This window comes from Alternaria arborescens, assembly GCF_004154835.1.
Source record: "Alternaria arborescens strain FERA 675 chromosome Unknown contig_8, whole genome shotgun sequence".
In the NCBI taxonomy this organism is placed as follows: Eukaryota; Fungi; Ascomycota; class Dothideomycetes; order Pleosporales; family Pleosporaceae; genus Alternaria; species Alternaria arborescens.
Window position 1 is genome coordinate 507036 of NW_021167863.1, and position 23827 is coordinate 530862.

The 23827-nt window shown below is 51.7% G+C and overlaps 7 protein-coding genes across 7 annotated transcripts; 3 read left to right on the forward strand and 4 right to left on the reverse strand.

Annotated features, from left to right (window-relative positions):
- Positions 1-2425: 2425 nt before the first annotated feature.
- AA0111_g4378 (hypothetical protein) lies at positions 2426-3727 on the reverse strand (the record flags this gene model as incomplete). Its single annotated transcript, XM_028650373.1, has 1 exon — positions 2426-3727. The coding sequence occupies one exon, from the start codon at positions 3725-3727 to the stop codon at positions 2426-2428; it is 1302 nt and encodes a 433-aa protein (XP_028508059.1).
- A 914-nt stretch (positions 3728-4641) lies between these two features.
- AA0111_g4379 (hypothetical protein) lies at positions 4642-6174 on the forward strand (the record flags this gene model as incomplete). Its single annotated transcript, XM_028650374.1, has 1 exon — positions 4642-6174. The coding sequence occupies one exon, from the start codon at positions 4642-4644 to the stop codon at positions 6172-6174; it is 1533 nt and encodes a 510-aa protein (XP_028508060.1).
- A 525-nt stretch (positions 6175-6699) lies between these two features.
- On the reverse strand, positions 6700-8449 carry AA0111_g4380 (GDP-Man:Man(3)GlcNAc(2)-PP-Dol alpha-1,2-mannosyltransferase; the record flags this gene model as incomplete). Its single annotated transcript, XM_028650376.1, has 3 exons — positions 6700-6896; positions 6954-8080; positions 8139-8449. 3 exons carry the CDS (start codon positions 8447-8449, stop codon positions 6700-6702), a joined length of 1635 nt encoding a protein of 544 aa, XP_028507853.1.
- A 221-nt stretch (positions 8450-8670) lies between these two features.
- Positions 8671-9717, forward strand: AA0111_g4381 (hypothetical protein; the record flags this gene model as incomplete). Its single annotated transcript, XM_028650377.1, has 1 exon — positions 8671-9717. The coding sequence occupies one exon, from the start codon at positions 8671-8673 to the stop codon at positions 9715-9717; it is 1047 nt and encodes a 348-aa protein (XP_028507852.1).
- A 1474-nt stretch (positions 9718-11191) lies between these two features.
- AA0111_g4382 (hypothetical protein) lies at positions 11192-14159 on the reverse strand (the record flags this gene model as incomplete). The annotated part of the gene is made up of 4 exons (XM_028650378.1): positions 11192-11716; positions 11785-13698; positions 13755-13866; positions 13939-14159. The coding sequence occupies 4 exons, from the start codon at positions 14157-14159 to the stop codon at positions 11192-11194; spliced, it is 2772 nt and encodes a 923-aa protein (XP_028507855.1).
- Positions 14160-14953: 794 nt separating this feature from the next.
- AA0111_g4383 (hypothetical protein) lies at positions 14954-16051 on the forward strand (the record flags this gene model as incomplete). Its single annotated transcript, XM_028650379.1, has 1 exon — positions 14954-16051. One exon carries the CDS (start codon positions 14954-14956, stop codon positions 16049-16051), a length of 1098 nt encoding a protein of 365 aa, XP_028507854.1.
- A 6510-nt stretch (positions 16052-22561) lies between these two features.
- AA0111_g4384 (hypothetical protein) lies at positions 22562-23803 on the reverse strand (the record flags this gene model as incomplete). Its single annotated transcript, XM_028650380.1, has 2 exons — positions 22562-23278; positions 23339-23803. The coding sequence occupies 2 exons, from the start codon at positions 23801-23803 to the stop codon at positions 22562-22564; spliced, it is 1182 nt and encodes a 393-aa protein (XP_028507849.1).
- Positions 23804-23827: the final 24 nt, after the last annotated feature.

Below are 23827 nucleotides of genomic sequence, written 5' to 3' on the forward strand. Positions count from 1 at the left end.
ACCAGGGGTGAGATTGTGTCGAGACGTCTCGTTCCCGTCCGTTACCCATGGATACGTTTCCGAGTTTGGTAAGATTTTGGAGAGTGTTGATTGCAGTCACGGTTTTTTGGATGACTACCAGAGCCGGTACCAGCAGCTATGACTCTTGTAGAGCATCAAATTTCCGCATTGCTATTGACAAATGTGCCAGGAAAGGCAAATCAGTGTAAAGTGTCGAATGTAGCAACATTTTCACGGTTGGCCATCAAGACTAGACATACGCTATCGAAGTTTCTATTCACCCCTTAATTTGCTTTGTGCACCACCTCGGCACTGTCTCCGTTCAGAAAACGATAGCGGTTTCTGGCATAACCTATTCGACTTGAGACAGTCGACCTCCCCTTCGGCTAGAGAAAATGTTTAAGTCGCTCAGAACTGGCTTCTCTCACATGCAATCACTCCATCATATAGTCACTCAAGCGAGTATGTCTTTGGGGTTTTCAGTAAGCCATCTGGCGATTACTTCATCATAGTCTGCGATATCCTGCCCGTATTAGTACATATCGAGCTCTTGAGAAGAGCCGTACTAATGCAGTTTCTTACACATCCCTTCAAACATGAGAGAATTTGGACTAAAGCTACAACCTGACCAAATCCCTACGTGTCTTCGAAATCGCCCTGGAGATGTACTTAGTTTGCAGACCGAATCGCCCATACCGTGTACAAGTGTAGCAGGTATTGGGCAAGAGGGAGGCTCATGGCACTCGACAAAGAGTCAAAGGAATTCAGAAAGGAGAAAAGGCGTCTTTCTCTAGAAGATGGTGGTCTGTCTATTATTGCCAGGTTGTGAAGGAAGAGTGGGTACCTTCCGGAGAGAACTTCACGCACAAACCCGTACTGTGCTCTACAGAAAGCAATGTGTGGTTCGAAACGATCTTGAAGCGCACCATACTGCTCTCCTAAACCAGCCATCTTAGTCAACTCTGCAAGGCCCAGAGCAGGGAGTTTGTAAAGCAGCGTCGTGTATGCATACGACTCTGTGTAGCTATAACCCAATAAGCTGAACATATACAAGCAGGTGATTCCTAGGTAAATTTGATCTACCGTAGGATGCGACGAGGCTGGACTTGTGATGCCCTTGTAGCGATAACAATATCCAAACCTGTCGATATTCACCTGCCGAGGGCTAGGCCGAAGAGAATTGCATACACTAGGTAGAGCATGCAAAACACGAAAGTCCAGAAAGATGTCGACACTAGAAACTTCCTTATTCGCTGTATCGCGTGTATCCATGATGGCTTTTGTTGAACAATACTTTGGCTTTCGGCTTCGACATCTTGCTTCTTGTGGGTTCGAGAGCTCCAAACTACGAACAACGACGCCGTGAACGATATGCTGTCAATAGATAGCTAGAAGGGCGAAGAAGGCACCACAATCGCTTACGCGGTAAAGTTAATGGTGTCATAAACTACGTGTAAATGGTAGAGACTAAGGCTATTCCACGGGAACATAGCACCAACAAGGAGCGCAATCCCTAACTAGATTAGCGACTAGGATGTTCTGTAGCAAAGGAAGCGTACCGTTGGATAATTGAACTTCACTGATAGACTCAAGAATCTTGACCGCAAAATCGAGTCTACACAAACGAATGAATCCTTTTCGGTGTACACCCCACCCATTTCTGAGGTCCTGATCGTCCGAGGTACGAAGACGTTTGGGTTCTGCTTGCAAGGTTGTATAGCAGCCGACGCATGCAAGCACCAATGACAAGCCTGCTAATACAGCAAACGCTACAATGAACTCAGAGAAGTAAGAACATGCCGACTGTACTTTGGAGGCACGCTCACCCCAACTCCAGCAATATCAGGGTTCGCAACTCCAATGTTCTCAGTTTTGCACTCCATACCTCGCAAAGCGGAGTTGTCGTACAGAAGAATCGAGTCGAAGGCCGCAAAATGTCTCAGCTGGGTAAGCTGGGTGTTTTAAAGTACATGAAGAAGCAGAAAGGCTGTCAGGATTGACAGTAAGGCCGGAAATAGTAGAGTGTGGTTGGCGAAAATCAGAAGCAAGTAAGCCAACTTCTGCAAACCTCCGCAGCTCTTGGTGAGTGAGACCGGCGCTATGCCATCGTTTGCAGAAGGAGGCTGAGGCTAATGAAAACGAAGACTGTACAACAGGATAATCATTTGACTGCAAATGCACCACAGTCAGTCGTCATCGCGATAATGATACACGCGCACAACACTAACACAACAACTTGTCTTTGCTACTCTTGTTTGACCTACTACATGCAGCTTGGAGTCGTCCTCTATTTCTTTCGAGGCGGAGGTCCTCGTTCGTATCTTCGTGTTCGCTGTCCAGGTATGAATTTTTCTCCAGGAAGCCTGTCCGCCCTGTATTTCCATTAATCCTTTGTACGCTCCTTGCTAGGGTCCGCTTAGCCGACTTACCAGGTTTTATGATAGCTTAAATTCGCACCGTTTTCTAGTGTTGTCAATCTCGTGATTTCTGTTATAGCTGAGGGTTCTTCCAGCCTAAGAAGCTTTTCTTCTTCTGTGAGAGACTCCACTTTTTCATCAAGAGCCGCAATCTCTTCTTGTATGGTTCTCTGCTTCTCCCGCTCTGCCAGCTGCTTTCCCCATATACCACTCTTCCGATTCAATTTATCGAAGGAATCAGTGGTGAGACCGAATGTATCAGTATCGCTTAGTATCCGATTGACTCTGTGCTTCTCCTCTTCAAGCATTGCGGCGATTTTGTTTCTATCGTCCTCAAACTTTGGGTCCTCCCAATACACCTTGTTCGGTCGCAGCCGCCGCTCGCGGTGTAGATCACCCACAAGGTATAAACTGCCTGTCAAAACGATAGGTCGGTCAGGATCTCTGAGATATTTAGCTGTGCATAACGCTCGAAGTGGGCCGCCCTCTGATGCAACCAATCCCATGATGCCAGGCTCGACAGATTTTGCCATGTCGAGAAGTCGACTGGGATCCATAGGCTTGACCCAAGGCATTCCATCCACCGGACCAAAAGTCGTAGTCACGACATTGTCTCCTGGTTGTAGTATCTGGCTTAGATATTTATGTGCATCTTTCCCTTCGGTCATGGCAAGCACCCATGTAACAGGCCACCCGTTTCGTGGGACACGACCCTCATTAGGGATCTTCTTCCTCCTCTGGAACTTTTGAACATGCTGACTCAACACCCTAGCAGCATCAGGATTATGGGCTCCATCTACCAGGATGGATTCTCCTTTAAACATCCTCGATGACACCGTGGCTCGTTGACCAAAGATAGGCGGTACTTGAACCGATTCCAATCGTCCCGGGTTTTCGACTTTAGACTTCCGCAGTATGCGCCCCATGTTCCAGGTTGTATACTCTCTACCGAAGCTCTCCATTACGGTCTTTGCAGCCATGGCAGCTATGACCATATTTTCTTGATGGACTGGTTGTGCTGGTAGCCAGTCCTTGTTCTGGAATAGTACCTTGGAAAAGCCTGGGGGATCGTATTCAAGACGAGGTCCTGCAGCAATTTCGTCTGCATACTCGTTGATGACAGATACGACGTTTTCCTCATTCTTGGGGTTGATGAGGTAGGGTACATGGGGCCTGAGGATACCAGCTTTGTGGTGTGCAATCTCTTGCAGAGTACTGCCCAAGAAGCTCTCGTGATCTCGCGCTATTTTTGAAATTACAGAAATCACTTGGTTGTTCAGTATGTTGGTAGCATCGAGCTTTCCGCCCATACCAACTTCAACCACACCAACCTGTACTTGCTCTTCATTGAAGATGTGGAAGGCAGTGGCGGTCAAGATCTCGAAATTTTAAGCTTTGATGCCTTTTTTTATGTTCAGATCAATGTAGTGCTTCTCAATTTTGCGAAAGAGGGCCTCATCTACGGGCTTGTTGCCAATGGATATGCAGTCCCATCTGCCAATGTTAGACAGCAACCACCTCACTTGACAGCGTGCCTACCTGTCTATGAGATGTGGAGACGTGAACTTCCCACATTTGAGTCTCTTAGAAAGCAGCGTCGATGCGAAGTGGCATACGGAGCCTTTGCCGTTGGTGCCGGCGACATGTATTGACTTCCAGGGGAAGTTGACATTCTTCAAGAGCTGACTGATCCTCTCCAAACCAGGCTGGATCATGGCCACAAGAGAAGTGGTCTATAGTAGTGTAGGCAGCTATGGGTCCCGAGGTCTAGGCGGACACGCGATGCTTTGAAACGAGGTACCTGCAGATGCGTGTTGACTCACTAGAACGAGTGGGCCAGAAACTGCAGACAGGCGCGCCCTTAGCGTGAGAGGCAGCCACGGCTTGGCGATCACAGTCGCGCCTGCCAAAGACGTCGACTTGTTTGGTGTAGGAACTCCAGGCTGTGTACTGTAGTAAAGTGCACAAGCTTCGTGTCTAGAGCCAAAGGTGTTTGCTATATAGAGATTGGTCAGACAATGCCCGACGATGTAGATTTCTTATGTCGAGGGGCTGCGCCTCCCCCAGACGCTTCAGCCTCACAGTTCTGTTCTAGGCGGTTGCGACGTGCGCCGCCCTAGTTCCTTCTCCGACCCATCGCCATTAGCATCATCCGGCGCGTCACCATCCACACGGCAACCACACCCATCTTTCTTGGAATCCCTAACTTCACGTATCTTGCGCAATGGGTATACCGATCGGATGGAATGTGAAGCGCGAGGAAGCAAAGGAGAAAGATGTACTTCGAGCCGACATCGCCGGCTCACGCTCACCCATCCGGCGCCGCGCAAGACCCAACAGATCACCGCGTCCTCGCAGCACACTCGATACCGATTTCCTCATCTCTGCTCCGCATATCGAGTGGATACCTCGCTCGTCACATCGCGCGCGTTTGGCGCCGCCACCTGTTCCTGAAGTCTCGAGGACCGAATACCGTAGCAACGAGGCTTCGAGGCACCCACCTACTCTACAGCGCGACGAGAGCAGCGTGCGCCGTTCGCGCAGTCGTCTTGATGGCTACATACGCGCCCACGAGATGCGCGCCACTCCCGACCACGAGCGCCCCTTAGCAGCCTTCACCCCAGGATTTGCGCCAGCTGCAGCTTCGCGGACGTCAGAAGCAGAAGCACAACGCGATGCGCAAGACCCTTTTTCACGCCTGCGAGGGTACTCTTCATACCGTCGCGCCACTGGACGAACAACGCGAACACGTTCCCAGAGTCCCCGTGCTGACCCATCTGGGGCGCGAGGCGACACTGCGAATGTGCCTGAGGAAAGCCACGAGACAGGCGAGAACAACGCTGTAGCTTTCCCTCCACTACGCAGGATGGGTCGCCGTACTATTGCGGATGGACCGCTACCCGCCAGCTCCTTGCGCGAGTCTTGGAGCCCTGTTGCTACACTGGACGGCCTGGGCGACCGGAATCGCAGTGTCAGCCCTTTTGACGATCAGTTGCAATGGGACAGTTTTCTCACCACTGTCGTCGACGACCCTGTCGCACCAACTGCGGGGTCATCCTTTGCATCAGCCGCAGCGTCAGCCTCATTCACAAACTCGCATACCAGTTCGCGAGCGGGAAGTGCCAATTCGGCGGCATCCTCGCAAACTCATCTTACAGTGCCATCCCGACGTCACTCACCTCCACAAAATGAACAATTCATGCGGGCATGCGATACCTCGGAGGATGACACAGCATCAGATACCGAAGAAGAAGAAATGGATATACGTGGCAGTATACGTCGTCGTACAGGCACAGAGGCTCTTAGAAACCGCTTGGGTATCTCACACTCGGCTGAGCCTCGCCGAAGAATGCGGCCGTCGTATTTCTCCAACGAGCCTCCTGCGCGAGATATAGAGCGTTACTCACTCCGCGTAATCGACCGATCGCGAGACGCCAGCGAAGTCGTTCGCAGCTTCTACAACTCGGGCATTTGGAGAGATGTCGAGACAGAAGTGGCGCAGAGGCCACAAATACCACAGCTTGATGGACCTTCAGAGGAAGCTGCGAGCGCCAGCGACAACGAGAGCATTCCTCCACTTGTCCGTGCCGACTCGCCGCCGCCGCCGCCACTAGATCAGGAGCTCCGTGACGCGCGGTCGTTGCTGGAGCGTCTTGCGCGCAGAGAAGATGTTAGTGACGACTTTTGGGCTTCGGTAGGCTTGACGCGGTCTTTTGCCGACCCTGTTGAGCGCTTTCAGGAGCTTGAGCGGTTGTGATCTGGCTTGCTATCCCTACTGCTTCCGTTGGCTTGGCTGGTCCTGCCACTTTGATGTTTGTCCACTTCTGCTGCAATCATGCTGTTTACGTTGCACTTTCTTGGTACCTATTTACCGATTGGCATTTGGCCGCTTAATGCTCGTGTTACGAAAAGTTATGCTCCACAATGTGAAGACATCTGTGGATGGCTTGGAACAAGTTCTGGGAGAATCAATCGTGGATTTCGTACTCCTTACGATGGATGACTCGTTCAATATCGTTATGTAGCTTGAGTTCCTAGAAAGAGGAACAAGAATAAGACACAACTTATTCTGCACCACCCTCACGTGTTCCTCCCCAATCTCATTCATCAACTCTGTGGTCGTCACACGTATCATACTATGGTCTTGATATGCAGGTGCAAGAAATTGAATATATATCGTATGCTTGACTCCTAGGATGCAACCGCCCAATGCTCATGTGTGGTATCAAGAAATCCCATGCTGTTCAGTATAACGCCATGCTCCCAGTTGGCTAGTTGACTCTCATCTCGATGCCCGCTTGATTTGCAGAGCAACAAGCTTCTCGGCATTAGTCAGCCACTTGTCCACAAACACTTGATCAGTAAAACGCTCAGATGACCTTCGAGCCCGTTGTCGCATGTCGAGTGTGTCTTCGGGTGAAAGAGTAAGGGCCTTGCGGAAGCCGTCGGCGTATTGCTCTGCAGTGGTGGCATGGAAACCTTGGTTGTACGTTAGCAATAATACATATTTGACAGAGTGATGTGCATCAGACTTACCGGTGGGTTTTCCATCGACCTCAATCACAATGTCTAGCTTAGGCCCACCAGAGTTGTTGACCACAGAGATCATACCAGCAGCTTGATACTCCACCACACCAATACCGAAATGTTCGTTCCACATGGCGTTCACTCCCACACTAGCTTTGCGCATCCACTCGAGCATTTGCGGCCACGGCGCGTCGCATATGAACTCCACATTCTCCTTGATGTGTAGTTCATGCGCTAGCAACCTCAGCTCGTAGACACGCTTCGCATCGTCGTGAGAGTTTCGTACTGAGCCAATCAGGACGAGCTTCGGGGTATGGTTGGGGTATGCTGGAAGTTCAGGTGTGGAATGCAGGAATGATGCGAAGGCCTCGAGAATAAGTCTGTGATTCTTTTCCGGTCGGAACTGCGCGATGTAGAGGAGGTAAGGGCCACGATTCTTCTCGCTGGACTCGGAGACTGGGACGGCTTCTATGACTTCTTCAACAGCTACAGGCGGAAAGACGACGTCGATGTCGATTGACTTGCTTCTTTTGATACGATATGGCTCCCAGAGAGTTTTAATGTGGCTTTGCGTCCATGTGGAGTTGGTCATTACCACATCAATGGTGCTACCGAGTTTGCTGTATAGTTTTGCAAAGAGTTGCCAGTACTTTTTCTTCGCCATACCCCGATATCCTGTGCCTGTTCCTGCATTTATACCTTGACCTCCAACTTGTAGCGAATCGAGCATATCCGTGGAAATGGTCGGGTAGTGTACGTATGCACCGGTGGGTACGGTTGGGAAGAGGAAGGACGACAGGCCAAGAGCGAAGGCGTAACCCATGGTATCTATGAAGATATCCGGTACAAGGAGGCTGAAGGCATCGTAGGCAAGGACGAGGGAGCCGAGAGATTGGCCCAGTAGTGTAAAACGCGGCCATGTGCTTGCGAGTACCCAGTCGCGAGTTGTGAGGTAGAGAAAGTGGACGGTCGGCGGGTGTAGCTGGATGTTGAAACGATCTTTGACACGTTTGAGAATGGCAGCTTTGTCGACATCATGGTCACCGGTGTAGACTATGCAGGTAGCCTTTGGCCAACGCTTTTGGTGTGCTCGGATCGCAGCCCATAGGACTCGCTCACCACCGCCTCCTGCGTTGCTGTAAAAACAGCATGTCAGCGACCATACAGCAGCACTTCAGAATATGCCACGCGTACCAGAAAGGGTGGAAGAAGCCGACAATACCATCCCATTCACTGTCAGCCTGGCCATGCTTCACCGTACCACTAGGAGGTGTGTTTCCAACTTGTTCCCAGTCTTCATCCTCTTTCTTTTTGTTCTTCTGCTGCGCCTCGAATGTCTTGGTCTCGCTTGCTACCCTGGCGAGTAACAGCTCTCGTCGTGTACGGGAAGATCGACGCAAGTGTTGTCCCACTAGTTCCGCAGCAAAGCGCAGGGTCTTGGGGAGAAAGACGGTAGCCAAGAGTGCGGGCACTAGTAGCGAGAGGAGGATGGGTAAAAGACCCATCTCGAAGCGACACCGAATGGAGGCACGGCGGAGGAGACAGACAGCGTAAGACTCAGGCCATGGACAAATGTTTAGGCAAAGCGACAGCTGTTCAGGTGGGATGACATCGGTTCCTGGCCCCGGCCCGAGAGCATGGAACCCTGACGCGCTAGCAGGAGCCTCTTTCTCTCGCGAGTCGGGCATTTGACTAGATCGTTGAAGCATCCCAAATTTATCACAACATGCTGTCGTCGCGCCTCTTGCGGCAGCCAGCATGCCAATGGCTCTCGCGCACCTCTATTCCCTCTCGACCTCCAATATACTCCAAGCCAACACGCGCCTTCCATGCTTCGACCCCGCGACAAGGTCCCGTCGCCGATGCCCTCTTGTACCTTCCCCACGAGCTGATGTCGCTCGTCCACGCCACCGTGCCATGGTATGCTGCCATACCCCTCACCGCCTTCCTTGTTCGCGGTCTTCTTGTCACTACAGCTGGAGCCTACTCGCGCGCCCTCATGGCACGGTATATTGGTCTCCATCCGCTCCGACAAGCGCTTGCTTTCCAGAAACGTGACGAGATACTAAAGCGTGGTAACTTCCGAACCATCAAGCAGGCCAAATTAACGGTGAAGAAAGAAGTAAATGACACGATATCGGCTTTGGACAAGAGGTGGAACGTCAGTCTACGTGGCCAAATTAGTTGGACATTGTTCCAATTTCCCATATTCATCGCTATGGCTGAGGTCATACGGCAGAAATGCAGCGCCCATGATGGTCTGATAGGTATGGCGGTTGCGGCCATTAATGGCCAAGGTGCAACCATGACGAACGAAGCCGGTGAAATTGTTAGACGTGTCACATCTACTGCATGGTTCGAGCCTTCGTTGGCAGCGGAAGGCATACTCTGGTTCCAGGATCTACTTGTTCCGGACCCTACGGGGGCTCTCCCGTTCATCGCATCAGGCATTATGTTTGCAAACATCTATACTACGAAAAATACTGTCGAAAGCGACGGATCTCGGAGGTGGCCTGGTGTGCTTCGGAGGACTTTACTTTTTGTTTCTCTATTAATCGGCCCTTTGTGTCAAGAGCTTCCTGCGGCATTGATGCTGTACTGGTCATCAAGTACAGCTTCAGTCATGCTATGGAATCTCTGGCTGGATCGGAAATATCCTGCACCGCGAGGCTACACAGCATGTAAAAGGCCGCTTCTCATGCCGCCATCACCTGTGTCAGAAGGACGGAAGGTGCTTAAGCTATCGCCACAAACACCCTATTCGCCGAAGTGAATCCTGGTGTGGCGCTTCATGCGCAGGACAGACGATTCAAGATATGTCTGGACCGGCTTACTTAAAGTGGACTCGTACGCATCCTGTTGCCTCGGGTAGTTTCCGCCGCCTTAGAGACGACTGTTGCACCATAGCTGTGACCGGACATGTTCGCAGCATTGTCTCCTTGACATCGAATTCAATTCGCTCGGCCACTTTGTCCAGAAATAAATCCAAGTACACGTCGAGTACAGTGTCAACCTATCTGTAAGAACTAGCTGCGAGACACGAATGACGATGCCAATCGTGGGGTCGCCAACATGAACCATAAAGGCTTTTGGGTAGAACGTCGTTATCTTTGTGTTCATGTTGGTTCAGGCTGCTGGCAGTATCGCGTTATCTTGTCGATGCGGGCTGTTTGGCGATGGCGGCGATGGTGATGATGACGATGACGATGCGGTAGCTGTGCCTTCTTGCTTGCCTTGCTCATACTTTCCGAGGCTATACAGCGGTTCTAAGCGGCTAGGTCAGAAGGTTGGATAACCGAACTGCTCGCCTGGGGCTGGCCAACTGCCGGAGCTGCAAATGATGCAACGGCATCATCCTTCACCGTCCTGACGTTACCGGTATTGAGTGGGCGGCTTGGCTGCTCTTAGGCGGGAACTTTCTCCTGGTTCTTCTGGTCCTTAGGCGGCGTTGTTGAAGATGATGTAGCGACATCTGGAGAAAGCAGAGTAGGAAATACAAATATTCTCGGTGTCTTGGACTTGTCATGTTTGTTTCAAGATATCCTGTACACTATCTTAGGCAAGTGAAGGCTGTACAAGCAGTGGTGAGAAAAGGACCCATGGAGATCAAAGCTGTTTTAGGCAAAGTTGAGCTCTTTGCTGTAGTTCCACAAGAGTCAAAGTAACAGACCTGAGCTTCTTAGAAAGTATTTACACATGTGGGCAAGTTATGCACATTGAGATTTGCCTCTTCTTCCTAGAATCATGGTTGCATGCGCCATGTACTTCGTAAAGATTGATGCGGGCAAAACGGAACGTATCTCCTGCGACCGACCGACCGTGCATTGTAGACATTAAGACGTATCATATGTGCACCATATCATCCTACCAGAGGTTCAACCCACCGTCCAACCGTTCATCCAGCCACTCCATCCCACCCCATAAGACCAAAGACAAGAAACGCCTACTATGCAGTAATGAACCTTGTTAACGATTCCAAACACCATGTCCGATATGCAATCCGATATGCCATCATAGTATGAAAAGAGTGAAATCCGGACAAACGCCGTCGCTAATGGTATGCAAATAGAAACATTCTCTGGCAAAAAAACAAGCATAAAAGAAATCAGAAAAGCAAACGAATGCGTACGTGCGCTGCTACGCATCGACACAACCTATGCGGGTATAGACAATGTATATATCAATCCATTGCCATACGCAGTTGAGGCCAATGATAGACGGAAGCCGGTATATAGAGCTTATACATGTCAAACGCGACGACTTGTCTGACTGAGCAGGCGATCAGCTCGCTCGAAGACGTTGAGCGTGTTGGAACTCTGAGAAACGCGAGGGGTATTTGGGATAGTCGCTTGAGCTGCGGCTCCTAGAGCGGCGCTGAGTGGCGTCGCCGGGACTGGAGTGCCATAACCACCGGAGCCTTGCGAACCGAAGCTTGCCGTAGAGTACGGCTGTGCAGAGAAGACCGAAGCCATCGCAGGTATGGACGTATTGATGGGGCCTGGGAACGAAGGTCCACCGCTCGAAGACATGGTTCCGCTGGGCTGTTTCATAAACCTAGGTGGTTGGGTGCGTGAAGTGATGGACGACAGGCTCGGCGGACCCATTAGGCCGGGATTGTTACTGGTAAGATGCGACCAAGGACTGTCATTGATAGCCAAACTGGCCTCCTTTACCATCTTATGCAGTGGCCGCATAAGCTGTTTGATCTCGCCAGAGAGCAGCTTGTGTTCTCTACCCTGCTGAGTATACGCTGCAGCGAGTTCTTGCCAAGCCTGAAACAAATTTGAGTCAACGTACTGTTCTCAAAACTGCGATCCGAAACAAACATGGGTATACGTACCTTGATGAAACCCATGCATTGTTGCCAGAATTCGGGCTGGTTGCGGGTGTAGCTGTCCTTAAGCTGCATCTGTGATAGACGGCCAGCGAGGGGATTCGTCATTTGTTGGACATCATTGCTTTTGTCGATAAGATTCGCCAACGCCTTCACTCGTGGATCCTCGGTGTCAAGATCACGTCGTAGACCATCAAATTGCTCTCGCATCATACGCGTAATCTGTGGCATAGAGTTTCTGCAGTTGTCGGATGCATTTCTCAGTTTCGTGTAGACCCGGTCAAATTGAGCATCTTCGTCTGCTTCGTCGAAACTGCTGGTCAGCGTGTTGGACCGTGTCATGGACGGAGCAAGTGTTGAGAATGACTCCCCCGAGCGCGGTGTTGCGGCACTAATGCTTGTCAGGGTGTTGGAACGACTATTGTCGTTGCTGTGCAAGATGACCGGTGGTGGCATCTGATAGCCGCCGTTTCGCTGTGGCGGCGATGTCTGGAAACGACGGTTCATTCTTGATGGGCGTGCCCGTACTGTAGCCACTGGGTCGACATTGCTAGGCCGGCGCGAAGCTACCGAAGTATCCTTAAACTGCGCACCCAAAATCGAACAGGCGTTCCTCATCTCGATCAGACTGGCTTGCTGGAGGAGCAGGAAAGTCCGCATAATGTGTGCATTCGCATTCTGGGTTATCTCAACGCGATTCTCGGCGATTGAGAGACTGATGGACATGAAAGACTCGAGACATCTTAGAGCATACATGTATACGCTTCTAGAGAGCTTCTGTGCGTCTTCCTCGTCCTCTTCGACCAACCTGTCGAACTTGTGCAACACCTCGTTCAGTGCACGGATATTGAGGTAGGTAGTCGAGTATCTGCGATAAAAGTCTTCTTTACGGCGCAGGCTTTCTTTCGTCTTAGCTGTCAATTTGATTGAGCGTACCATGTGTGAGACGCAGTCATGCAGCTGGGATATGGCATAGAGGAAGTTTTTTGCAGCCTCGACGACAATGTCTGGCGCACGCGAGTTCCGCCGGTGTTCGCGCACATCAGATAGTGGGCGGTTTGCGAGAGATCTGACGGTACCAGTATCTCCATAAGCCCCAGCGGTTGCTGGGCCTGACAGACCGTTGGCAGCAGAATGAGCAGGAACAACAATGCCCTGACTGAAGCCGCGGAAGTGACTTGTCCGCCGTAATTCGTCAACAGAACCCAGCTCCGATGTTTTGTTAGTGTATATGCCCATTCGCTTCTGGCGGTGTGACGAAGGTCCTGAGCCTTCACTTTGGCTTCGGTTACGCTCATTGCTTCCGTTTGTCAGGGCGAGGGGAGACACTGGGGGCCGCTTTGAAACGACGATGCCGGCGCCGTTTCCATTGCTCGTTGTAGATCCGACACGGTAGTGGGAACGAACTGGGATAGGTGGGACAGGCAAGCCAGGTGAGTCGGCCTTGGTGTCAGAGAAGCCATCGATGTTGCCTACACTAGGTCTCACGGGGAATCGTCCCCCGTTGGCTCGCTTGGACGGGCGGGGTGTCTCCGGGTTGCTTTCGGTCCAGCTCTCGTCACCAGAAGATTCGACGCGCAGCCTCTCCAGTTCGCTCCGCTGGCGCTCTTTTGAAATGTGTTGGCGCATGAAGCGCTTGACCTGGGTGGCTATGACGGCATCTCGCTCGTTCTCGTTGGCGGGTGAGGGGGCGTTGTCCTTGATGGTGCACACGTCTGGCGGGGGGAAGACCAGCGGATTGCCGTCTAGCTTAAGGACCTGCAAGCTGTTGATCTCGCCCAGGCAGACGGGCAATTCCTCAATCTTGTTCTTTGCGATTGCCAGCACCTTCAAAGAGGTCAAGTTTGATATTTTGGACGGTATGGACCTGATCTTGTTCCTGCTCACGTCGAGGATCTCCAGCGAGGTCATGTCGAGGATCTAGGGTAGTGTCAGTGGAGGCTTGCTGTGCAGTGTGTTGCAGCGGGCCAACGTACGGCATTGGGGATCTCGCGCATGGCATTGTAGCGCACGTTGAGGTAGCGGAGACGTCTGCATTCGATAAGGCGGGACGGGAGAGTCGAGAGGAGATTGTGGGAAAGAGCGAGTCTGTCAGGTCAGCATGTCTCTCCCACAGTCGAAGGCAGCGGAGGCAAGCGCGGGCGGCGGGTGCGTGTGTACCTTTCAATCTCGGCCCGGATGACATCGATGACCTCGTCCGGCAGGCGGGCAATGTTCTTGTGGCCCAGGTCAATCGTAATACCTGGCTGCTGTTGCTGCAATTCCCGGGGCGTCTCGGCGGCCGCACGATGGTTAATGTCCTGGCGGGAGTGCTCAAAGGCCGCCTTGGTGAGTGCCACCACCTCCTCGTCCGAGATGGGCGTGGGCGCGTCGTTGCTCATGATGAGCGGACACGTACTGTGCGCGGCGAATCGATTATGGCCGTGGTTGTGGCATACATGCTGTTCGCGTGGACAGCGACAGTGCAACTCAACTAAGTAAGGAGCGCCCGTGGACCTGCGGTTGTTGGTGAATCCACTAGTCCGTCCCTGGCCCTAGCGCTGCTGGCCTGTCAGGTCCCGCCTCCAGTCGAAACATCAGCTCGGAGCCACTCCAACTCACCATCCTTGTCCCAACTAGCTGCTGATACGTCTTGCGCGCTTGAAACGCGTTTCGACTGCCCGCCTGCTTCGAGTGACGCCGAAAACCATGGCCGTCAAAGTATCAACTCAGCCAAGACACGTGATGGGCTCGACCGTTGGCCCAGTTGGCCAGTCTCCAACGGCCAAAACGGCCGAAAACCTTAGCCACCCGCGTAATCGACAGGTATTCTGCCGTCCGTCTCCGCATCTCATTCGGCCTCGATGGAGACGATGATGCTGTTTGCCCATTTCCACAAGACGGCTTACTGAAATCAACGACTTACAATCAGCGTCGCGTCTGTTGCATCTGCGCTAAAGTTCAACACCAAATCTCATCTGACATGTTGACGGATCTCATCGTGAACGCTATGCAAGGTACAGGCATTCTCCGATCCACGCTAACCCACGCCATAGGACTCTGGCAGCCCGTTCTGCGTCATGATTGATGTGCATTGGGTGGTTGGGCGGGCCCGACGTGCAAGCTGGTATCGGGGTATTTTCACATCCTATTTTGCTTTTTCCAGATGTCATGATACAACCTCACACAAGCTGCCATGGACGTTGACGACGCCCTTCCGCCTGCCATCCGTCGCTCACCTAGGGCCGCTCTGGAAGCACAGAAGCAGTACAGGGACCACCGAACCTATGTTTTTGACGAGTCCGACGAGGATCTAGATGAAGCAGCCCCACCTCCAATAGCGCGCAGTCGATCTGCTTCGCTTGACGGTGAAGCCACAAGTCGTCCTGCCTCTTCATCAGGTGTCAATCCGCTCCGGTCGCATCCAGTCGATGCGCCTCCGCCAAAGAATCCCGCTCGCCAGTTTTCTCGTCCGTTTCGAAGTCAGGAGGTGCAAGATGTACCGCCACCTGATCCGGATCCCCCACTTGAGCCGCCGTCTTCACGGCGACACCCACGCGGCCTCATATCATACAGAAACAACAAGAGAGAGATCAGCAACATCAAGCGGTTTCCTCCGCATCTGCGACGACAGACTTCGTTGGAGACTATCAACTCAGTCACCACAACGGGAGACGATGATCAGAGCATCTATGGCCACGATCCGCCTGAAGCCGAGGCCCCTTCGCCAGATTGGTTTACCCTGGAAGATGATCCGCCTACCAACCCTCCACCAAGTATCATGTCTAAGCCGTCGTCGATGCACTCTTCAAGTGGAAGCTCGAGGCGAACGTCTACGCCCGTGGAAACGCCCTTGGAGTACGGGAGCCTTGATCACCATACACCGCAGTCGCTGTTTCGAAAAATGATGCCTCGAAGATTGACAGATAAGACGCCAGATCCTCCTCCGAGCCCTACTCGCCTGGTTATAGCAAAGTCGACCTCAGTTGATCGTACCTCCGCTCACATATCCAACTTTTCAAGCTCAACGACTTCTCTATCGGAGGAGCGACGATCCATGCCAGAAGAACGCTCTCTACAGTCTATACTTGACAACGTCGAGCGAAGTCGATCTGGGTCAAAATCAAGCGGAAGCAGTAAATGGAGTGCAAGCGACTTCGACACGAGTACTTTGACTGAAGCTGAGCTCAAAAAGTGTCATAAGAAAGGCATTAATCCAGCCTTGTACGCTGAGATGCGAGCAGCCAAAAAGGGCAAATGGACTAGTCCCATAGCTGGCAATACCTTCCTATAGTGTTGACGGTCCGGACCTCCGTAACCCTCCACCAATACGTCCGATAGTCTGGGTAGGATCCCCGTAGGATCTCCCCCTTGTGTATCGGTAACACACAAGTCCAACCGCGACGTACTTGCTGCTTTTGCGATCACTACTGTAGTAGTGCGGGGCTTGAACTTCGTAGCGAGCATACTCCTTCGTATGGCTCGAAACTTTTGTCATCTCAAATCTCGATGACCCAATCACACATGCCACGTTGGTCCTTCACTCCACTGCCCACGCCTCACTTACACACGAAACGAGCGCACTGCACCGTTACACCGAGACGCCCTGACACCGACGATCGGTAAATCACACGAAATACTGTCGTGTTCGGACATGGCTCTTTTCGGCTCAGCCCTGGGGAATCCCGAACTTAATATTGATGCGTCGCGCTCGTGGGATGTGTTGTTGTAATCTCAGTCTACGGCGCACTGTGTTCTTCGGATTAAGTGCGCTCGCGTACTGGTTACATACCAGCTTTCGTATATGTTGTTAGGCTTCCTACGTCACCGCTTTGTTTTCGAGCGCGTCCTCCAACTTCCTTCCCTCTCTTATGTCATTGGAATATGGAGTTGGACTCTTTGATTCATTGTGTTTCTCTTTCGTATACTCCAAGGGGTGCCGAACGGAAATTGGTAATGGTAACAAGCGATGGAGTTTCGGTTTTCTCACTGTGGAGCTCGTCGGCTAGTGGAAGCAGTATCATAAAACACGTAGACTGTTGGCGTATAGGCTGATGCACATGTCGAACCCAATATCCATAAGCAATAAATCTCCTTGGCGTGGTCCACCGCTACATCTATAACGCCAACGATATCTGCTTATCGACTGATATCTCAACTAGAAGCAACGATATCTACATACACTTTCTCCACTACGCTAACATAGAACTAAATCTTACCACCGTTGCCAGAAGATTCTCTTCCCCTCTCAAGTTTTGACTTGTTTGTTTCCTGAATCCTTTGTAATTTCCTTCACCACGCGTTGCATTCGGTAAGACTACCAATACCAGCAAGGACATGACCAAGAACGTGACTGTTAACGCTGTTCTCGCCGCTGGTGAAGTGACCAGTACAAGCTCGTATGAAATCAGCATTGACATCGATGAAGAAAGCGCAGTTAAATTTAAAAAAAAACCCCCCCCCTTGAGCAATAGGCTTGATTGCATATGCTGACCAGTCAGTTGAAGACATATCGAACATGCAGGTGTACAAAGATCCATCCAAGAAACGTACCTTCAAGCCATCATCCATGGTTATGCTATCGCAAGAAAATTAGCCATGGGACCCCCTATGCCACAAGCTCGCTTGCGACGTGAAAGCTCCATTCTGTATGGAAATGCAGTTGATTATTCCCATTCCTGCAATAAAAACCGTTCCATAAGTAACAACTCTTATCTGCATGATTCTCATTCAACGTCATCGAGGGAGTATCTTACTCCACAGGATTGGAATCAGATGACAGAGCGTGATACTAGGAATCGAATTTTTCCACATGACCCAGTCGCGATCTGTATCGAACGAATGACTTACTACTTATCAACACGAATTCGCACACTCAGGTAGAAGTAGCGATTTCAACACACAGATTCCCGATGACACTAACACATGCCCAACTTCTACCTTCCTTTTACAGCAATATGTCGTACATGATATCCCCAACAACCGACATGACGGCTCAGCAATAATAAGACCATGTTCCATCAGTCTTCGATAATCTCTATACCCAGTCCGTCGGGTTCGCGTAACCTAGAATTAGATTGGGTAAGGCATGTAGAGCGAGCGTATTTCGTGTTTGCTGGGTAGTGCGGGTAAGCAGGATAGATTAAAGAACTATATTGGAAAGATGAGGCATGCGCCCAGCCGGCACCATGGCAGTCAACGGGCCGGATCAGTCAGTCAGTGGGTTCTGTATCTGCTGCAACGCGGAGATGGAGACGATTCATATTGCGTGCTTGCACGTGGTCTGAGTAAAGTGTACGTGGTATCGTGAGTTTACGTAGGACCGATAGCACATGGTGTTGATTTCCGTGGGTCTCATCATCGATCGGAGTGTCGGCCGATATTCCATGTGTACGGCAACCTTCCTACTGTAGACGTGGGAGCAGGCCCGATGGTCAAACTGTGCGGCGGAGTTTGATTGAATTGATTGCTCACTTTGGAAGGTCTAGAATTTTATGAGGTAAGGGAGGGAGCTCATCACTCTCTTACTGTGCCTGTGCTGGTATCCACATGTATCACAACTGCGATCGCGATCGCAACGGTGATCGTGATGCGGCATGGGGTTGATGCAGGTGCGGTGTATCGTGCCGCAATGTCTCTAGCCCTTTACATGGCATATATACATTATACGGCATGATGAATGCACTAACAACCCGTGTGTCCATTAGCTGGGTGGGGACTTGGAATTTGCATCATGTCGTTTTCTTTGATATGAGAAGTTTAGCGCAAACACGGAGGTCTCTACCGATCGTGAAGTTTAGTGGGGTCGGGAGTTGTCAGCAAAGACAATAGGCATTCGGAACACATCCCAAATGCTACACCGATGTACATACAAAGTAGGGGGGCCTGCAAGCCGGTAAGAGACCAACCATAGTGTATCGCTTAGTAGGCTATGCTTAATTAATTCATATCGCCATCATCGATAACTGCAAGACGCTATCAATCGTAACCTCTCAACTCCGACCTGTCCTCCGATAAACCACCACACACACTCACCAAGATCAGCAAACTACGGCCATTGGGAATCCCACTACTAACGGCAGTTGCCCCTTAGTGCCTCTCGTCACACACGATCGTGTCTTATGGCGCGTGCGATCAGCGGCGTGCTGCTTTTGGCCCTGCTTCGTCCCCTCACTAGTGTCGTGGTCCGCTGACACAGCTGTCCATCTTCACCTCAACGGGAAGGCGACGATCAGTGTGCGCTGCTTTTGCTCCGGCAGAAGACACTAATGGGAAAGAGGAATTGGTGGAACTCTGATGCTAACTCGCTGTAGGCGGGTGGAAGAAGGGCTTGCATGATTAGGCGGATCCTACATCCATTGGTCAGTGGCAGATTTGACCATTGAAACGTGCGATTCGGTGTTTTCGACGCAACATGGCGTAGGTCGTGGTTCAGCTGCGCCCCTAACGTCGTGCGGGGTCGGGAATACTAAGACAAACTTCTTGCATCCACCCAGCTCCTGATCTTCCTATTTGCGAGGCGCTGCAAGGGACTTGCAAGCACCTCTGATTGCATATTACGTGAACAGCACCTGCGCAAGTCTGTAGCTTCGCACCGCCTACCGAGCGAAGATCAGTAACATTTTGGTGCCCCACGACGCTGCTGTTGTATCCTGAGATGATCGTCAACACTAGGCTGTCGATTACGATCCTAACGTCACTTGCGAATCTTGTGGCTTATCTTCAGCGAAACGCGACGGTTTTCCAGAAGGCTTCGAGAAGTTTTGCCACTGTGGTGTTTGCTTTTCGGTGAACCCCCCTCTCTTGGTATCTAGGTTGCATGTGTTCCATGCAGGTGCACGATGATGAGAAGAGATGAGGGGTAAGCTGCGCAAACCTGGTCAGGGACGTGGTTTACGTTGCACAAGCTTCGTCATCGTACCTGCGCGACTTTTTTTCCCCTTCGATGGTAATAGCTATGCAAATGCAAGGCTGGTTGTGTATTAGCAGTTCGCTTATACTGGGCCAAGTGGAGTGTTCACAATGTTCAGGTCCGTTGATACCTAGGTAGCAATAGTACCTGCACATTGACGTATCACAGCCTTGCTTTCTCTTCAACCTCCGCGGGGGTCGATCAAGCATCGGCAAACGGGTGTTGCCGTCGAGTGGTTAGTCGGCTCCTCTTGGTATCCCATAGTCAGGCTTGGAACATATTCGTCACTGGTAGGTTTGGACGGCGTGCTGGTGGCAAGTCCGTCTGCAATGCAATGGCCGCGCGGGAGGCTGTGCGCTGGGTACAGGTGCCGAGAAGCTTGGGTGGATAGGGAAGGAGGTCGGTGTTACTCACGGTAGAATGTGGGAATAAAGGAAGATGGTTGCGGGAATTGGATAGCCACGTAACGTGGATTGACATTTTGAATAAAATCGAGCAGATGCATGCAGTGCGTTGTCAGTTTTAGTTACGATGGGCTGCGATGCTGCAACAGATGGGTTGATTGGAAATCGCACTGGATAATCATGTAGCCTACCTTGCGTCTTTCCTTCATGACTTGAAATACAGATCACATGCATCAGCCACCGTGAAGAAAGCAGCTTTTGTAGCAATATCAGCAACACGCAAAGCTCCATGGTTCCAACCAAGGGTTTGCACCGTGCGGTCTTGTGCTCCAAGCGTCGCAATTCAGCACACGCCAACATAACCCAAGAACACAAATACCTTCTCCGAGCAACATCGTGATCGGACATGGAACCCCAGCAAGTATCGAGTCATTCTCTCCACCAGAGTTGGAGTGAAACATGTCACGCCTGAACATGGCCTCAAGGTACCATCTCTGAAACAAGTAGAGTTTACCCACCTGGAGAAGTAGAACCCTGGCTTGTAACCGCCGTAAGCGCTCAACAACACAACGTCCAGGCCACAATATAGCACATTACAAACCTCACCGATGCACCATTGAGACAACATCTAGAATCTAAAGTCATGCCGTATACATGTATCACTGCATCTCTACGTGGCACATTGGCTCATATTCACCAACGTCGTAATGGCGTTCGCGGTACCACGGAACAGCAATGCAATGCAAGGCAACTCCACGTGCAAAGTTGCCCAAGGCATGTCAAAGAATGGAAACGAAACACCTCGTGGACGGAAGAGTTGTGCATGGTCTTCCTACCCACGCCACCACCAACATTACTCGGTTTCGCTTCCTTTGCGGCACAGTTGCTGGCAGTTGACGCGAGAAAGGTGGAATAGACTTGGCAAGCAGTGAGAATTGGGAGATGTGTTCTGGAAAGGAACATGGTTTCCGCAGCCACGGGACATGGGCCGTCGGATGGTATTGGGAATGTTAAACTGTATTTTGGGGTCGACGGACGGGTGCTGGTGGCTCGGTTGTAAGTCTTTGGAGCTGGTAAGCTGAGGAGAGAGCCTGATCGGTGTGCTATGTATGTGATGTAGTGATTAGAGTTTGGATTCTGTAGGATGGAGCGGGTGATGATGAGCAAGTTACGCCTTGGTTAGGGGTAGTTCGGAGCCGGAGTAGAACGCAACATGTGTGAAAATAGAACAGACGAGATTCTAGGTTCTATTACGGACGCCTAGGATGTCACATGAACCATGACATTCATCGTCAGCGGAATTCATCTCAACAACTTGGCAAGGAACATGTTCACTTTCTTCCTGTCTCACGAGCCCCAGATTTCATCACCCAACACACCGGTTTTTCCCTCTCACATGGCACATCCTTCTTCGCCCAGCTCCCCTTGCGCCAGGCACCTCGCTCGGGAACCAGCGCATCCCTTGCCCAACTCGTGGCCACGGGAAGCACATCAATGGCGTAGCTGAAGGGAAGAGCACATCAAGGGCTTTCCTAATCTAGTAGTTAATTCGCCCGGGATTTCGGACACCGTCTCCAGCCCAACGGGTACAAGTAGGGGCGGGAAAGGATCCAAGGGATGCCGCCGAGTTGTATGCAAGTGGAAATGAGAATGGAGTCTTCCTGTTCTATGTGACCACCGGCGGAAGTCCCAGTAACACGGAGGATATGGTGGATTGGGGATATCCCTTTCTCTTGTTCGCTTTCGCATAGGTTACGCGAGGATCTACATCAAGTCCCAGACGGGCGAGAAAGTTCCTATGCAAGGCATCGGATTGGAGGCGCTTCGAGTTCCAACTTGCTGGTAGGAAAGGAGGTCATCTGTCGATTTGTCACGGCTCAATGTAGAGGTCAAAACGTCACGTCCATGTTCGAGTGGGAACAAACTTTGTGTGTTGGTGACCAACATGGTAACAATCGTGATTCTAGCGTTTCGGACGCTTTGGTATCTACTCCAATCCACCCCATCCATGCCTATGAACAGAAAAAGCCTTCCCGCTATTTTTGGGGGGGGGGGAAAGTGAAAGGTAGCCATAATGATACACAGAAGAAAGTCAGAACCGTCCGCCCAAATAAGTCATTCGTGATATGCTCTTGATGATGAAGCAACGTCAAAGGTAACGCCTCGGCCTAGCCACGCCAAGTGGATATAGGAAGTGTGGCCAGGAAGTTTCCCAACGCCGTTTCGCAAAAATGTCTAGTAGTCTGAAGTTGAGAAGAGAAGTGAAAATGCCGAAAACAACCTCGCCGGGTCGTGTGAGCCAGTTGCGCCTTCGCATGCCCGTAGAAATCGGGTGTGGAAATTCAGTTACGCCAGTGGTTATGCAGCCCAATATGCAAGGTTTAGGTGATGCAAATCGCTCTGATTGCATCGTCATGATCGTCTCTGCTTTTAAATGTGAAAATGTTGGTATGAGTGAAGAGGATGACGAGGTTGAATGGATGGCGGCTTAGAAGAGACCACCCTCAACAACACCTGGTTCGTCATCTCGGAGCTGGCTGCCGCTCTTCTTCTTGGGCCACAACTTGCTGCTTACTCGCTTCCAGCTATCCCTGGTGGCGTTGGCAAGACCGTTGTGCTCGCCCCGGCTGTTGCGAGGACTCGGGGTGCCACTGTTTGAGCCTGTGTCGTAGTAGGCTTGCTGGAAGTCGGCCATGGGGTAATCGCTCATGGGCGGGGTGCCAGGAGGTGTCAGTGGGTCGCTCATTCCCGACGGACTACTGGCGCTGCCAGAGTCGTCAGTCAATGCATCGCTGCCGCTGGTGTAGCCCGAGGTGATGCGGGTGGGTGCTTGACCGGAAGAGGTGGGCTGGGAGTGGAAGCGTGAGTGTGAGAAGGGACGAGATGCCATGAAGCCGGAAGTGAGGGATGAGGGTGCCGATGCTCGTTGTTTAGCAGGCATGGGCGGCTGTGACGATCGGGAAAGGAGACTCCGCTCCTCGTAGCTGCGGGTCGATGAGCGAGAGATGTTACTGCCAGCGTAGCTCTCGTGGCTGGCGGGGTGCGCGCTCTGTGGGCTGACTGAGTTGAGGAACGAGACCAATACGCTCTCCTCCATGAGCTCGTTGATTTTGGCCACGGCACTGTCCAAGGATGATGGGTGTGGTGGGACGTAGGTGTCGGAGAGGCTGAGGAGTTGGTCGCGGACTTCAGCTGGGAGGTTGACCTGGGGCTGTGTTAGCGGCATGTCTTGTTGGGGCAGGGTTGGTTTCTTGTGTGCACTCACTTCTCGTGGACCGGACTCGCGGATGTAAGCGTCAATGAGTCGACGCCAGAGCATGAGCACGTAGCCACACTCTTCGGACAAGGGCGAGATGGGAGTGCCGGGATGGCGGTTGACCATCTTGGAGTAGTGTTTGCGGTAGCGGGAGGCGTCCATTGTGAATTCGAGGTTCTCGAGGCAGTGGTTCTGTGACAGGAAGGCCATGAAGGAGGTGAGGGTGTAGGGGGGCGGGGCGGTGTTGCTGAGTATCTCCTGGAGATTTGGTTTGCGGCATTGGGGGCTCTGGATGTTCTTGGGTATTGAGACAGTCAATGGGGCGGGGGTGCAGTCGGACATGGCCATGTTGGCGTCGCGGGCATGCAGCGAGGCCAGCGAGGGCGTGGGCGAGGATGATGTCGACGACGACGAGTGCTGGGTCGAGTGTGTTGTTATGGACAGGGCGTGGGTGCCGGGCTTGCGTGCGACCATGACGCTCTTCCAGAAGTGCTTGTA